The sequence below is a fragment of the Microtus oregoni genome, unplaced genomic scaffold (genome assembly GCF_018167655.1).
Source record: "Microtus oregoni isolate MIOR12 unplaced genomic scaffold, Mior012 000007F_ref0000211, whole genome shotgun sequence".
Lineage (NCBI taxonomy): Eukaryota > Metazoa > Chordata > Mammalia > Rodentia > Cricetidae > Microtus > Microtus oregoni.
In genome coordinates, this window is record NW_024543066.1 from 58,998,901 (window position 1) to 59,014,084 (window position 15,184).

The 15,184-nt window shown below is 45.8% G+C and overlaps 1 protein-coding gene across 1 annotated transcript in view; it reads left to right on the forward strand.

Moving 5' to 3' along the window:
• The window catches only part of LOC121450484 (OTU domain-containing protein 7B), a 60,094-nt gene extending 45,567 nt beyond the window's left edge, over positions 1–14,527 (forward strand). The window contains exons 7-12 of the mRNA XM_041655410.1: positions 3,447–3,559; positions 4,276–4,403; positions 4,794–4,943; positions 5,417–5,531; positions 6,733–6,817; positions 8,397–14,527. Of these exons, the coding sequence (XP_041511344.1) occupies positions 3,447–3,559; positions 4,276–4,403; positions 4,794–4,943; positions 5,417–5,531; positions 6,733–6,817; positions 8,397–9,581 (1,776 nt within the window). The 3' untranslated portion in view covers positions 9,582–14,527. The remainder of the gene's footprint in view (positions 1–3,446; positions 3,560–4,275; positions 4,404–4,793; positions 4,944–5,416; positions 5,532–6,732; positions 6,818–8,396) is intronic.
• Positions 14,528–15,184: the final 657 nt, after the last annotated feature.

Genomic DNA, 15,184 nt, shown 5'->3' on the forward strand with positions numbered 1-15,184 from the left:
TTTTGGGAATTTAGGCGTAGTTTTTTATACTACTTCTGGCTGATTGGGGGTGTTGGTAATCTCATGGGATACTTGAGAAAATTTAGAATACCCTGACTGGGGTATTTTGTGTGGTTGGTCCATCTCAGCCAGCAGCTTGGAAACTGTTTTGGATATTGGATCACCTGGGCCATCACTCCCATTGGAGACCTCTTGGGAGGTCTTGCTCAATCAAACCATGATAACTTGAAAGAAATCCACAGCCTCTTGTCACCTGTGGAAACAAAAGCACAACGTCTTTTCCCATATTTTGAAGTCAAGATATCTGCATGTTGCTTTAGCTTAGCAGCCCCCACAATCAAATGTCTCTCTGTAGTTAGCTCATTAACAGCCAAAATTTCAAATAAAATGTAATAGTATACATAATCCAGATCCTCTGTGATTTTCCATCTTTTTTTTTTTTTTGGTGTACTGAACTCAAAGATTTTCTTTTAAATTCGAGAGACAACAACATGTGGCAACATCAGAAACGGCATCTCTGACCAGACAGTGCTGACAGAGCAGAGTTCATCACCCATGGAAATATATGGCCATCCGGGTTCAGTCTCTGAGCTGATTGAAGCTCCGCTGCTTGGTGATTTTCCATCTTTATGTGGTTTATTTTTCTTTATATTATTTTTTACTGTCTCTTTAAAGACTTTAATTTTATTTTTTTGTTTTATTTTATTTTTTTTCGAGACAGGGTTTCTCTGTGGCTTTGGAGCCTGTCCTAGAACTAGCTCTTGTAGACCAGGCTGGCCTCGAACTCACAGAGATCCGCCTGCCTCTGCCTCCCGAGTGCTGGGATTAAAGGCATGCGCCACCACCACCCGGCTTTTAATTTTATTTTTTAAAATTATAACTGTCCCCATTTTCTTTCTTTCTTAAGCCTGTGTACATTGTTTAAACATGTTGTGACCTATTTAGAGGGTTTTTTTTTTTCTTTCTTTCCCTGAATCTGTTTTTATTGTGTATCTGTAATCATTTTCTACCTGGAGAATTTTTAAAATACTAAGCAGGCATGGCTAGGATCAACATGACAGCTTAGACTGTTGGCTCTGCCCTATTGGCTTTCCAACATGGCGGAGGTAAGGTCACCGCCAGTTCTGGGAGCCATGGTCACTGCCCGTGGGAAGCAGCAGGTCCATGCCACCATCAGGCAGCCTGTAGCATGCTGGCCATAAACATTTTGTCTGTATGAGTAAAAGCTAATTTCACCATGCAGTGCTCTCCGTGGCTTGGAGACACCTTTGTGTACTGTGGTGGGAATCTGCCATGCTGTGTTCCAGCCTGAATGCTGTGCTGTCTCTGCATCATGGCCTGCCTGCATGAGAGACACAAAGTCTATGCGTTTCAACCCCCCCCCCCCCCCAAGCTTTCTCAGGTCTTATGTGGAAACTTGAGAATTCCACGTTGGTACAACAAATATAGTTTTCCTTGTTAACAAATTCAGAAAAGAAACTTACAAATGAGGTGTTAAGTATATAAGGTTGAAAGATATAAAAAGATAACTTTGGGTTGGTAATACAAGTTAGGATAGATAGTGAATTAAGTACAACCGTTTGGACTCACCAAGATAGGATAGTTATGGAGTATTTTCTCTCAATTTGTCAATTGCTAATGGATCAGACATTGTTGTTATTGCCTGTATATATTGTATATAGTTATTATACTTATTGTATATAGTTTTTCTTATATTAGTTATAACCTTTTTATTTTAGACAAAAAGGGGAAATATGGTGATATTTTGTTTGTGCGCTAACAAATAAAACTTGCTTGAAGATCAGAGGACAACGCTAGCCACTAGTTAACCACAGAGGTCTGGAGGTCTGTACAGACAGACAGGAAGTGTTATGGCTGGACAGAGAGAGAAGTATAAGGTGGGAGGGGACAGGAGCTTGGCCTTTTTTGGCTGAGGAGTTAGCAAAGTAAGTGTTGGCTGTGGTTTGCTCCTTTGTTTCTCTGATCTTTCAACATTTGCCCCATATCTGACTCTGGGTTTTGATTATTAAGACCAATTAGACTTCATGCAACAGAAGACCCGTGCAGAGAAGGGGCAGGTACAGGAGGTAGGCTTTGTATACCACGGGCAGTAAAGATTCTTAGAATGTCTTCTCAGGAAACAAGGCATTAGATTTTGATCACTGGGGGGAAATGCAGTAGCCTAATAAGAATGGATCTGAAGAATTCAGAAAAGCAGAGAGCGCCGCATTGCACGGCGTGCTTAGTAAGTGTTGACAGAGGCATGCAGGTGTGAGGTGAGTGAAGGAAGAGGAACCTCAGCCTACTCTCTGGGTCTTAGTCTGGGTATCTGGGTGATAGTTGGTACTGTTCAATAGGTAGAAATATCGGAAGAAGGGCTGGAGAAGATGGCTCAGCCGCTAAGAGCACTGACTGCTCTTCCAGAGGACCTGGGTTCAATTCCCAGCACCCACATGGCAGCTCACAACTGTCTGAAAATGCAGTTCCACGAGATCTGACACCTTCACACCAATGCATGTAAAATAAAGTTAAATCATTTAAAAAAAATAAAAGAAATATCGGAAGAAGAATGAGTATGTGAGGAGACAGGACTTTAATTTAAATTCTAAAATAATAGAATTTAAAGTTGCTTTGGATAGGTTGCATTTTTTTTGTAGACAGGTATAGAACAAAAAATGAAAAGGATTTGGGAGAGGGCTGACTCTGGAGTCCTGAGCACCTAAGTGGAGTCATCAGAGGAAAGCAAGGCTCATATGGTTACCCAAACCCCAGTTTTGTGGTAAGGAGAGTTCAGAGAATAAGAGAAGGCAGTGGTGTGGAAGCTAAACTAGAACACTCAAAGAGGAAAGTACTCAGAGACTGAAAAGAGAGCCAGAGTCCACTGACTGTCAGTTTAGTCAGCCAGGTGATGTACCTTGTGTGGACAGGGTAGTAGCAGAGAGAGCAGAACTAGGAGTCAGATCGCAACACGTGAGAAAGGAACAGAAGATTAAGAAATGTGAGATTACTAGACATGGCAGCATGTGCCTCTAATCCCAGCATTTGGGAGACAGGTGCAGGAGGACCAGAATTGTAAGGCCAGCCTCAATATACAGCTAATTCAATGACAATACAAAAGATTCTGTTTCAGAAAGAAATGAGATAGGGCATGGTGACGTGCCTATAGTCCCAGCATTGCAGAGGCCGAGGCAGGCCAGCTTGGTCTACATAGGGAGTTCCAGGACAGCCAGAACTATACAGTGAGACCTTGTCTCAAAACCAGCCAACCGATTTTATGGGTCTTGACTCTGAAAAGGAGAAGAAATTTGCCTCTGTGTAAGTGTAAACCAAGTGCTCAGAGAATAGAGAGTGGATGTCACGCTGGGAGGGTTGGGATGGCTATTGCCTTTCGAACCTAACCTCTGCTTGCCCGGTGTGCCTTCATTACTGTACGATTTCTTTCATAGTCAGGACTGGTGTATACTGAAGATGAATGGCAGAAGGAATGGAATGAGTTGATCAAGCTTGCCTCAAGTGAACCCAGAATGCATCTAGGTACCAATGGAACCAGTGGTGGTGGGTAAGTGTTTGCAATACTCCAGGCCAGGAGTGTGGGAATACAATGGTAGGTAGACATGCAGGAGCTGCAAGAGCCACACAGGAGATGGAGTTGATCCAGCCAGTGAATAGGTGAAGCTAAGTAATAACAAGAACACATTTTATAAACTTTAGTTAAGCTGCCGAGTAGATGGAGGTCTCTCCTATGACGTGTCTGCTGTGTGGATTGTGGTGGTCAGGAAAGCAGGATGGAGCTGTGAGTTTATGTACTGGATCTTGGATAGAGAGACATGGGAGTTGAATATTAAGGGTGAGTATTAAGAGATGGGGATCACTTCCAGATTTTTGAATGTTTATTTATTTTGTATGTGTGTGCGTGGGTGGAGGAGTGGTGAGTGCTTACGTGCATCACAGCACAGAGGTCAGAACACGGTACCAGGAGCCAGCACTTTCCACTGTCTGCAGTGTGAGTCTCAGAGATTGAATTAGGTCGTTAGGCATGATGGCAAGCTCCTTTATCCTTGTCACCAGCCCCTTACTTCCAGACTGGTAACACCATTTGAACCCCATGCCTTTTTCTTGGACTTCCTGATTGGTAAAGTGGGAGTAGATTCAACCATGTGCCCCAACATAATCTGCAGGGCATTCCTTCCCCTCTTTTGGAGCTGGTCTCACGACTCTTGTTTCTTCTTCTCCCTTCTGCTGTGCCTCCTCCATTCTCATCTCCTGTAACTGTAGAGTGGAGAGTTCAGAGGAGCCAGTATATGAGAGCCTAGAGGAATTCCATGTCTTTGTTCTTGCTCATGTGCTCAAGAGGCCTATAGTGGTCGTGGCAGACACCATGCTGAGGGACTCCGGCGGGGAAGGTGAGTCAGCCGGCCAGTCCTGTCATTCTGCCTCCAGACTGTCCCGTTTACAGAGACTTTGGCTGGACAGAACAGAAAGACAGACAAGGAGATATTCAGACCTTTGGGGTGGGTGGGGGCTTAAAATAGTGGAAAATCCTTAAGAGATTCAAATGAAAGCTGTTGGGATTGGGATGGGTGCTCAATTCAAATATGGGATTGAGGGACTAGAGAGATGACTCCACAGTTACGAGCTTGAACTGCTTGTGGGGACCCACGTTGGGCATCTCCAGGGGACCTAGCATTCACTACAGTTGTGTGCATGCCCCCACACAGACACACAGGAAGTGGGGTAGAGAGACAACTGCACAAGGGCCTAACCTTAGTGACAACCTCCGTGGTTTCCTGCAGCATTTGCCCCTATTCCATTTGGAGGGATCTATCTCCCCTTGGAGGTCCCAGCCAGCCAGTGTCACCGATCTCCTCTGGTGCTCGCCTATGACCAGGCCCATTTTTCTGCACTTGTGTCGATGGAGCAGAAGGACAGTGCCAAGGAACAAGGTGAGGGTCCGGTTCTGTCTTGGTTTTGCTCTGTGTTATTTTTACTCAAAAGTGAAAATAGTAGCTAAGAAGGAGGAAACAAGTCCAGACAGTGCCAGCTTTTGTTTTTTAAACCAAGCTATACAATATTGCCAAGAGTTTTTAGCTTTAAAAAGTGGGGGTGGTTTGGTGAAAAGGTGTGTCTGTCCCTGTTCTGGAGTAAAGGTCTGTTCTAAGGCCTACATTGCTGCACCTGTCTGCAGAAAGTAGTCTGGTGCTCTGGCAGAAGTCCAGGAGATTAATAGGCTAAATTGTGTACTGAGTGGTGAGGGGAAGTCCTTCGGTGAGGGGAATGTACTTCACTTCTAAGGGTTGAGGGTGGATGAAATACAGTCTGTCACAGGCCTACATATGAGTCAGTGAAGTCAATGCGTGCTCATTTGCCTTCTGTGCTTCTCAGAAAGACTTCTTGACATGTGTTTTTCCCTCCCCAGCTGTGATCCCGCTCACAGATTCAGAGCATAAGCTGCTGCCCCTGCACTTTGCTGTGGACCCAGGAAAAGGCTGGGAGTGGGGCAAAGATGACAATGACAATGTCCGATTGGCCAGGTGAGGCGAGTTTAGCCTTTCCGTGTGCATTGTAGCTGCGCTTTCTTCCACGTGCAGTGGCCATGTACAACGCTAGGACAGTCACATCCTTGGTCTGGGCTTACTGGGAAGGGGGAGAGAAGACGGAAGGCATGCCGGGCATTGGTTCACTGGGCTTTTGCAGCTGCTTTTTCTTCCTTTTCTTAGAGCAGGACAGATGTTCCTGCTGATACATCCCAGAATCCTCAAACAGTGCTCAGAAAAGCAAGACACCCAAATTCCATTTGATTCTCCTCCCCACTTCGGTTTTTTGAGACAGGGTTTCTCTGTAGCTTTGGAACCTGTCCTGGAACTAGCTCTGTAGACCAGGCTGGCCTCAAACCCACAGAGATCCGCCTGCCTCTGCCTCCCAAGTGCTGGGTTTAAGGCAGGTGCCACCACTGCCCAGCTAATTCCTTTTGATTCTAAGCCAAAGCAGAGGAATTTTAAACAAGTGACCAAAATAGTCTGCTCCTAAATTTCTTTTTGGTGTTTAGATAGCAAGGAAGATGTGTTCTTTCTCATCTGCTTCTCAAAGCTGCCTCCTTGTGGTCTGGTAGCATCTTTTCCCACTTCCCTCCACACCTGCAGAGATGTGGCTGTAAACACAGGTCCCTTACATCTTACCCAGTGCCTCCCTTTGGGAGCTGCCTGGGAGGGTTTGATTTTAATTTCTAGTACTTTATTTTTTTTAAAAGATTTATTTATTTATTCTGTGTACAGTATTCTCAGTATTCTGCCTGCAGGCCAGAAGAGGGCACCAGATCTCATTACAGATGGTTGTGAGCCACCATGTGGTTGCTGGGAATTGAACTCAGAACCTTTGGAAGATCAGGCAGTCTTAACTGCTGAGCCATCTCTCCAGCCCCCAAGTCTAGTACTTAAAAAAAAAAGTTCTTAGAACTGAGCATTGTGCGTGGGCCATATCCCACATGGCACTCAGGAGGTTGAGGCAGGGGAATCACTGCAAGTTCAAGGCCAGCCCAGACTACATGAGTCCCTTCCGTTAAAACAAAAGGAAAACCAAAAGCTATAGTCCTCACTTGATTGTCAGAATCTGCCAAATGATGTCACAGCAGTGACAATGACTGCTGTCTGGTATCTGGACACTGTTGAGTCCTTTCCAAAGGACTGCTTGCCTTTGAAGTAATAGCTGTTTAATTTTCTTCCCTCCTTTTCACAGTATAATTCTGTCCCTGGAGGTCAAATTACATCTGCTGCATAGCTATATGAATGTGAAGTGGATCCCACTGTCATCTGATGCACAGGTGAAGGCTGCTCCCACCCATACCCTTTGTGTCCTCACTGTCAGTGACAGGAAGAACAAGGAGAGCCCGTGAGCTCAGTTAGAATCTGTTGTAGTACAGTTGATGATGACGTCAGAGCATGCCCTTCTCCTCTCTGTCTTCAGTCACTCTCTGCTTCCTTATTTACTTTACTCTTTGACTCCGTGGAGATTGAACCCAGGACCTCTACCTGCTGGTGTGTGCTTCACCACTGAGTGACATGCCTGGCTCCAGACTCTGCTTCCTAATACTAACCTACACTCCTTAAGAAACCTTTCTTCTTTTTCCTCTAAATAACTTGAGATTGTCATTTCTGTGTCCTGCCCCTCACTCCTTGGATAGATCTTTTTTGGGCACCAGAAAGAGAGCCAAAGATTCCTGGTCACAAGTTCAGGAGCAGAGGCAAAGCTGTGAACTCCGCAGATGGAATCTACAAAAGCAGTGCTCAGGCCTGGGCATTTGTGCTTGGCTAAGGCTTCCTTGAAACGAATTCTGAACAGAATTGGACATAGACAGACTTGTAATAATGAGCATACTGGTATCTGCAAAAAAAAATTTCCAGCTAGGCAAAGTAGCAGATACCCTTAGTCCCGGTGTTTTGGGAAACTGAGGCAAGGGGATTATGAGTTCTAGGCTACTCTGGATGGTGTAACAAGACCCCATCTCAAATGAAAGAAAGAAGTAAAGAGAGAGGAAGGAAGGAAGGAAGGAAGGAAAAAAAGGAAGGAAGGAAGGAAAGGAAGAGAAAAGGAAGAGAGGAAAAGGAGGAAGGAAGAAAACGCCCCTGCTCACCCAGAGGCCATGCATTACAGTGCCTCACTGCTGTGAAACACTCAGGTTCCCTCTTGAATCTCCTCATTACAGAAGGAAATCAGACTTCAGTGAGTGATGGAAAGTTAGATAGTAGATAAATATCTTTTCTTGGCCCATGACCATCTGGCTGAAGCCAGAAAAGACAGTGGCTTCTTGAGTGAACTTTGTCATACTAGTAACCTTCTCTGGAGCTAGACAGATGGGGTTCATGGTGCACTTGCCACCTGTTCTAGTTTGCTACCTGTTGCTGTGGTAAAGATCATGACCAAAAAGTTGATGCGGGGAGGAAAGAGTTTATTTGATGTATGTGTTCTGATAGCACTCCAGCATTGTTGTAAGCCAGGGCAGGAACATAGAGGCAGGCACTGAAGCGGAGGTCATGGAGGAACGCTGTTTACTAGCCTGCTTTCCTGACTTCTCTTACACAACCCAAGACTACTACTCAGAAGCAGTACCACCCACCGTGAGCTGGGCCCTCCAACATCAGTCACTAATCAAGAAAAGGCTCCTCAGACTTGCCAGCTTGCCAGAATGATGGGGCAGCTCTTTAACTAACATTCCTTCTTCCTGGATGACCCTAACTAATATCAAAGTGATAAAGGCACTAATCAGGATAGTACCCTTTTTTGTGTGTGGCCAATAGCAGAGGTGACAGGGAGCCCTGTAAACTGTTAGATAGGTTCCGTGCCTGTGGGAACTTACCCACACCAACCAGTGAGGTAACTGTCAATGGTGCTCTCTGTTACAGGCTCCTCTGGCCCAGCCAGAGTCCCCCACAGCCTCAGCTGGAGACGAGCCCAGATCCACTCCTGAGTCTGGAGAATCAGACAAGGAGTCAGTTGGCAGCAGTTCTACTGGCAATGAGGGCAGCAGACGGAAGGAGAAGTCGAAGCGAGACCGGGAGAAGGACAAGAAGAGAGCAGATTCTGTGGCTAACAAACTGGGCAGCTTTGGCAAGACCTTGGGCAGCAAGCTTAAGAAGAACATGGGGGGCCTGATGCATAGCAAGGGCCCTAAGCCTGGAGGACTGGGGAGTGGGTCTGGAATAAGCAGTGGTACCGAGACACTAGAGAAGAAGAAGAAGAACAACTCATTGAAGAGCTGGAAGGGTGGCAAGGAGGATGCAGCTGGGGATGGGCCTGTGTCAGAGAAACCCTCGTCTGAGTCTGCTGGCAATGGAGGGAGCAAGTATAGCCAGGAAGTGATGCAAAGCTTGAGCATTATGAGGATTGCAATGCAAGGGGAGGGCAAATTTATTTTTGTTGGAACTCTGAAGATGGGCCACCGGCACCAATATCAGGAGGAGATGATCCAGCGCTACCTTGCAGATGCTGAGGAGAGATTCCTGGCAGAACAGAAGCAGAAGGAAGCTGAGAGGAAGATCATGAATGGAGGGTTAGTTAGTGGGCCTCCTCCAGCCAAAAAGCCAGAGCCAGATGGTGGGGAGGTCCCCCCCAGTGACCCCCCAGCAGAGTCGAAGGCACTGGCATTCTCTGCTGGTTACCCTGGGGGCTTTACTATCCCGCGACCTTCTGGGGGTGGAGTCCACTGCCAGGAGCCCCGCCGGCAGTTGGCAGGGGGCCCATGTGTAGGTGGCCTTCCACCATATGCCACCTTTCCCAGACAGTACCCTCCTGGGCGACCCTACCCCCACCAGGACAACATCCCATCTCTGGAGCCAGGCAAAGATGGAGTTCACAGGGGTGCCTTGTTACCACCCCAGTTCCGTGTGGCTGATTCCTATAGCAATGGCTACAGAGAGCCTCCTGAGCCAGATGGATGGGCTGGAGGTCCCCAGGGCATTCCCCCAACCCAGACCAAATGCAAACAACCGAACTGCAGCTTCTATGGACACCCGGAGACAAACAACTTCTGCTCTTGCTGTTACAGGGAAGAACTGAGGAGGGGGGAACTGCTGGCGCATAGGTTCTGAATGGGTGGGACCTGGCGGGAAGGGGCTAAACAAAGAAAAGTTAAGCTCAGCTCTGGCTCATCAAGACCCGGCCCCTGTGTTGATGGGGCAAGTGCAGAGTGTTTGTGGGAGCTGGAGTGCTGGCAGGCTGGCGAGAGCAGGACAGGGCTAGTCCTACCTCAAGGGCTGTACTACTCTTACGCAGTTTGGCTTGAGACTGCAAGACAGAAGGGGAAGACTATCTCATAACCTCTTGCCCTATTCCAGGGCCCAAGGGAAAGTGGGGAAATAATTGGTGTGTGTGGGTGGGAGGTGGGTGGACATCTTGTGGGAGGAACCTGGAAAGAAGGTTTTCAGTCAGTTAAGGAAAAATAGACCAAAGTTCATTGACTTTAGAAAAAAAGCACATGATGATGGAATTGGGAGCATAGGGCGAACCTGAGAACAAGTTTGATCCTGGTCTAAATTAGGTAGATGTCAGGCATGTGTGCTTGGCCTACTTAGAAAGGGTATTTAAATCCCAGTGAGTGGAAATAGGAACCTTCAAGGGGGATTCTTTGCCTCGTAAGTGTTATGTTCTTCTAGATAGTCATCTGTCATCCGTTCTAGTTTTAGGGGAGATTGTCTATTGCCCCCATCTTTTCCTCATCCATTTTGAGGACTAAGTTCAGCTAAGTTTTAAGAAGTTGTGATTAAAAAAAAAAAAGTTTTTATTTTAAAAGCAAGTCCCTTTAGGGGGAGAGGAGGGTGGTAAGAGCAGCCTTGTGTGTGGGCTTCTCTTCAGGTGGGTGGGTACAGAGGAATCTATTTTTAACTACTTAGCAATAACTATATGTGGGGTTTGAGTGCACTGAGGAAGGCGGAGGAAGGCCAGACGCTCGGCCAGACTGTTTGAAACAATACCAAAACCCTATACAGAGTTCTCGTCCTCTGCGGCTGCCTTTCTAGAGAAAGCAGCTTAGTGTACTAATTTTTTAAAGAAAAAGAAATAAGATCCTGACAAAAAAAGAATTAAAAATTACTTACTCCCTATCCCCATTTAAGCGATTTTTTTTCTCCTTCCTGTCTATTGCTGGAGAATGAACTTAACATCCTGGCTTCTTTTGTTAAGCCATAGCTGACCTTAATCTATGGTTAGTTTATTAAAATAATAAAAATACTTTGTAAGAAGAATATTTTTGATATTAGGGCTGGTATTGAAGTGTGGGAAAGGGCCTTTTATAAAGGTAGCTAGAGAAATATATTTTAGTGAACCGTAGCCACAGGCCCAGATTAGCCCAGTGAGCGGATCTGCCTTTGGATTTCTCCCTTTTCCTGAGCCAACCCTGTTCTCCAGAGGGGTGGAGTGGCCCCAGTGGTGAGAGCGCCCTTGCAGTTTGCACAAAGCACAAGTCTGGACAGCTTATGCTCTGACCAGAGCCATTTCTAAGAGCTTTAAACCAGAAGACTATCTTTCACCAATTGTCCTTTTTCCTTATATTTTTTTTCTGGGGGAAAAATCATCTATGCAATTGTGTACACTTGTGGCTGCATATGACAAAGAGGTGTGTCCGGAGTGTTAACTGGACTGTGCTCTGGGCTTTGATTTCTTTGCTGAGTGAGGGATGTCATCACCCACTAATGGAATGTAATTCTCACATTTGATCTAAGTCACAAATGGCTCTGTGTGTGTGTGTGTGTGTGTGTGTGTGTGTGTGTGTGTGTGTGCGTGCGTGCGTGCATGCTTGAGGAACCCTTGTCTACATGCTTCTTCTGCCTGGTTAGGAAAATGGTCACACCTCGCCTTGATAACGAAGCTAGTCAAAAATTTCTCAGTGAAATTATTTAGTTTTTCCCCTCCAAAAATTTGAAAGTCACTCACTTCCATATCTACCATATCTGTTGATTTAATAATTTCCTATCGTTATTTTTAGGCAATTTTTTGTTTGTTTCTTTGATACTTAGTCCTGGCTGGCCAGCCTGGTACTTGCTACATAGACCAGGCTAGCCTTCAATGCATAGCCATCCTCCTGCCTCAGTCTTCTGAATTGTAGGATCTAGGCATGAGCCACCACGCCCAGGTTTCTTTAAGCTGGAACCTAATATAGGACAAGCATTTCTGACTGGTGTATAATTTAAAGGTCTATTCAAAAATTGAGGGGTTTTTGTTTTTTTTTGTTTGTTTGTTTTTTGATAGGGTCCTACTCTGTAGCCTAGGCTGGCCTCAAATGTATGACTCTCTTGCTTCAGCTTCCCAAGTGCTAGGGTCACACCGTCAAGTATAGAAACACAATATAAAACCCAGATTGACCAAAACATCAAAATCTTGGGATATAACAGGAATTGGTATTAAGGTAAAGAAGTGAGCCCTGAACTGAACAACTATGAGGACAAATCCTATTTAAATTTTGATACGTTCATAAAGTTTGTTCTTTTTAAACATTTTTTGATTTTTTAAAAAATATTGCATCAAGATAGTATTTATCTTGATTCCTGGGTTTTAAGCACTCCTTCAGTTTTTCTCCCAAGGTGAATGAATGCCTGTGCCTTGTTCTCATCCTTTTAGACTTGTCCCGGTTCCTGGAGTTTGAATGACACTGGTGAAGCCTTCACCAGATGAGCCTCTCCCTTCTGACACTACAGACACCATGGTGTCCACTGCTCAGTCATTCTCCCATACCCTGCATAGATGCCTGCCTAAGTGGATAGGAACAGAGAGCCTGGCAGGGGTTTTCCTATCAAGTAAAACAGGGGAGTTGCTCTCCTTGGACTGCTGTGTTTGGACTTGATCTGTTATTAGATTGTATTTACCACTCTTGTTTTTAAAAACTGAGGACAAATGAAGAGAAACAGAAACCTTGTATCATGTTTGTTTTTATTCATATGGTACCCAATCTTAATTGTTTGCCTTTCCAAAGCAAAAATAAAAGGAAGTTCCAGGGAAAGGGAAGGGTGTTCTAAGATGGTGTGGAAAATGGGTCTTAGGCCCTTTAACTTCTTGTTAAATCTGTTTCAATTGGGAGGATGACACCAAAAGGCCTCTCCATTCTCTGAAACATTCTTTTTTAAAATAAGGAGTGGTGGACTTTATTTTTCATTCTTTTTGGGGGTGAAGGAGGGGTTGAGTAGGATGGAATTAATAATGTCTAGAAAACAAAACCGATACGGACCGGCCTGTCTTTTGGGATAGACGAGCCCATGCAATTGCTGTGGTGGGGAAAAGGGAGGGAGGGCCATGTGGGGGCTTTCAAGTGAGTAGAACCTCCCTTGTTTAGGAGGTCACATGAGTGACGGAAGGCAGACCCTGTATCCTTAGATGAGGCATGGCCTCATCTCTCAGGCTTCCATTTAAGTGCAATTATTCCTGTCAATCCAGGGCATCTGGGCTTCTGCTGAAGTGGGATGCAGAGAGGAGATCTTCAGGGTTCTTATTTTTCTCCTTTCACTTAACATGGTTGCACTCTCCACCCTACATTCTGTGTTCTCAGCTTACAGCAAATACACCAGAGGGCCATCCTCCACATCCTTCCTCTTAACTCATGCTGGCTTAATTGAGAATTGCAAAAGATTTCCTCATACTGTTTTATAAATAATATAAATCGTATCTTTTTATTTAGTTTTTAAGATGCAATTTCTAAGAGTGACGGATGGTGTTAAGTTCCCTGCTGTGCCTTAAAGTAGAAGTACCTTCCTCGCTATAGGCTTCCAAAGGCCACAGACCAATAAAGCAAAAATTAGCATGATTTTATATTGTACACTTGGGAGGTGATCCTGAGCCCAGAGAATGGAGCTGGTTCTCTGAGATCTGGCTCTTGCCTTTCTTCCTTCAGTCACATGCCCAAGGTTCCAGGCACTTTGTTTTTCCTTCAATAAAGGAGCATTTGGAAATAATTGTGAGTTACTCAGACACCTCTGGACTGTGCCCTCATTTTCCAAGGAGGCAGTATCAGCCATATAGCCATAGGTGAATTGGAAGCCATTTTCTGGCTTAGAAACACATGTACCCCAGAGTCTCATAATTTTCTTCTTTCCCTCCATCTCCAGTTGCTGATTCAATGAGTCATGGAGGCACTCTGTCTCTTTTAATGTTTTGCAGACTTAAGCTGATTAACTACCACGCTTCCCTGTAGAATTCCTGTGTCTGCTTCCTCCATTGGCTGTCTGGGTTGGGGGCAGCAGAAGTGATGGAAGCTGTCTAAGGAGTGGGGTGGGAAGGACCTTGGCCTCTTTCTGTGTTTATAACTGGATCTGTGATTCATCCTCTGAGTCACTCAGCTCCACCTCCCTCCTCCGGCTGCCCCTCCCAACAGCCCTTGCTCCTGGCACAAACGTGTAACCAAAATAGGGGTCTGAAAATGAAAAACTGATAGAGCTCTTTGCCCCTCTCTGCCCTTTCCATCCCATGGGCTTCTGGGTTTGTGCTGCAATCTTCCGTTACCTAACCCACGGCTGCTACCCCTTTCGCATTTCTGGTTAGGTGATGATCCAAATCACCCAATTTATTTATGGTTTCTCCCAGTTCTGACTATTCCTTCCTCTGTATTCTGCTGCTCCCATACCTTGAGGTATTAAAAAATAGAATGAGGCTCTCTGAAGGAAGAAGGTGGGGTGAGGAAAAGTGGATCGTGGGATTTTAAACCATGGGGGTGGGGCACACCTCTCTACCTGCTGCTTCCCTCTTACAGCCCGTACTGTATTCCACAAGACATTGAGGTGTGGGGCGGGGTGGGGGTGGTGGTCAGCGGCCTTTTGGATTCCTACAGTCGGGCTTCTGGGGCTCTTGCTAGCAAGTACATACCTGTTTGTTCCAGACTGACTCTGCTCGGGCTACCTTCACTATTTCCACAGTTGCTGCCAACCCTGGGAACTTGGGAAGCTGAGGCTGGAAGGATGTGTGCTGTGGGGAGGGGAGTATTGGGTGTCACGGCCCCCACCTTAGGATTGCTGCCTCTGTACAGACTCAGAAACAATAAAACAGCAGCTCATTAACATCAATTTTGTGTTCATTTCCTGTCTTTTCCGTGTTAAACATGCTGCCCTCGAATTGCCTTCCCCACCTCCATCTCTGTTCCGCGTCTCCTAGCACCCCACCCCCATCTTTGCTCCTTGAGTTAAGGAAGGAGGGGGCTATGTGATCCTGGAGCTGAAAGAAGGTTTCCAACCCTTAGCTTTCAAAGTCCAGAACATGAATCATTCATTAGGAGATCTGGTGACTGGGTTGGGAGGGGAGGAGGCAGGGCTTTCCAGGGGAATAGGTGAAGGCGGGAACAGGGAGGTGCGCTTGCTGTGCGTAAAGGCTGGATTAGATACTATGAGTTTTTCCTGTGCTTTCTACCCGCCTCCCCCCTCCTCCGCCCCACTGCCGAGATTTGCACGCCAAAATACCTGTACTACGTCTGCATCCTAGACGCACCAACTTCCGCCCACTCCACTTGCCCCTCGGCCTGTCACGCTCTCCGGAAAGGACACAAGGTCCTGTTCCCATTTACATCCTCTTCTCAAGCCCTGTCGTTAGCTTGTCGGTGAAGGTTGAAAATCAAAACACAGGCCAAAATAACATAATCACAAACCCATAAATAAACCAAACAAAACACTTGAGTTTCCTAGTGTTTCGTTTCCACTGAAACAGTAGAGCTAGCACAAAA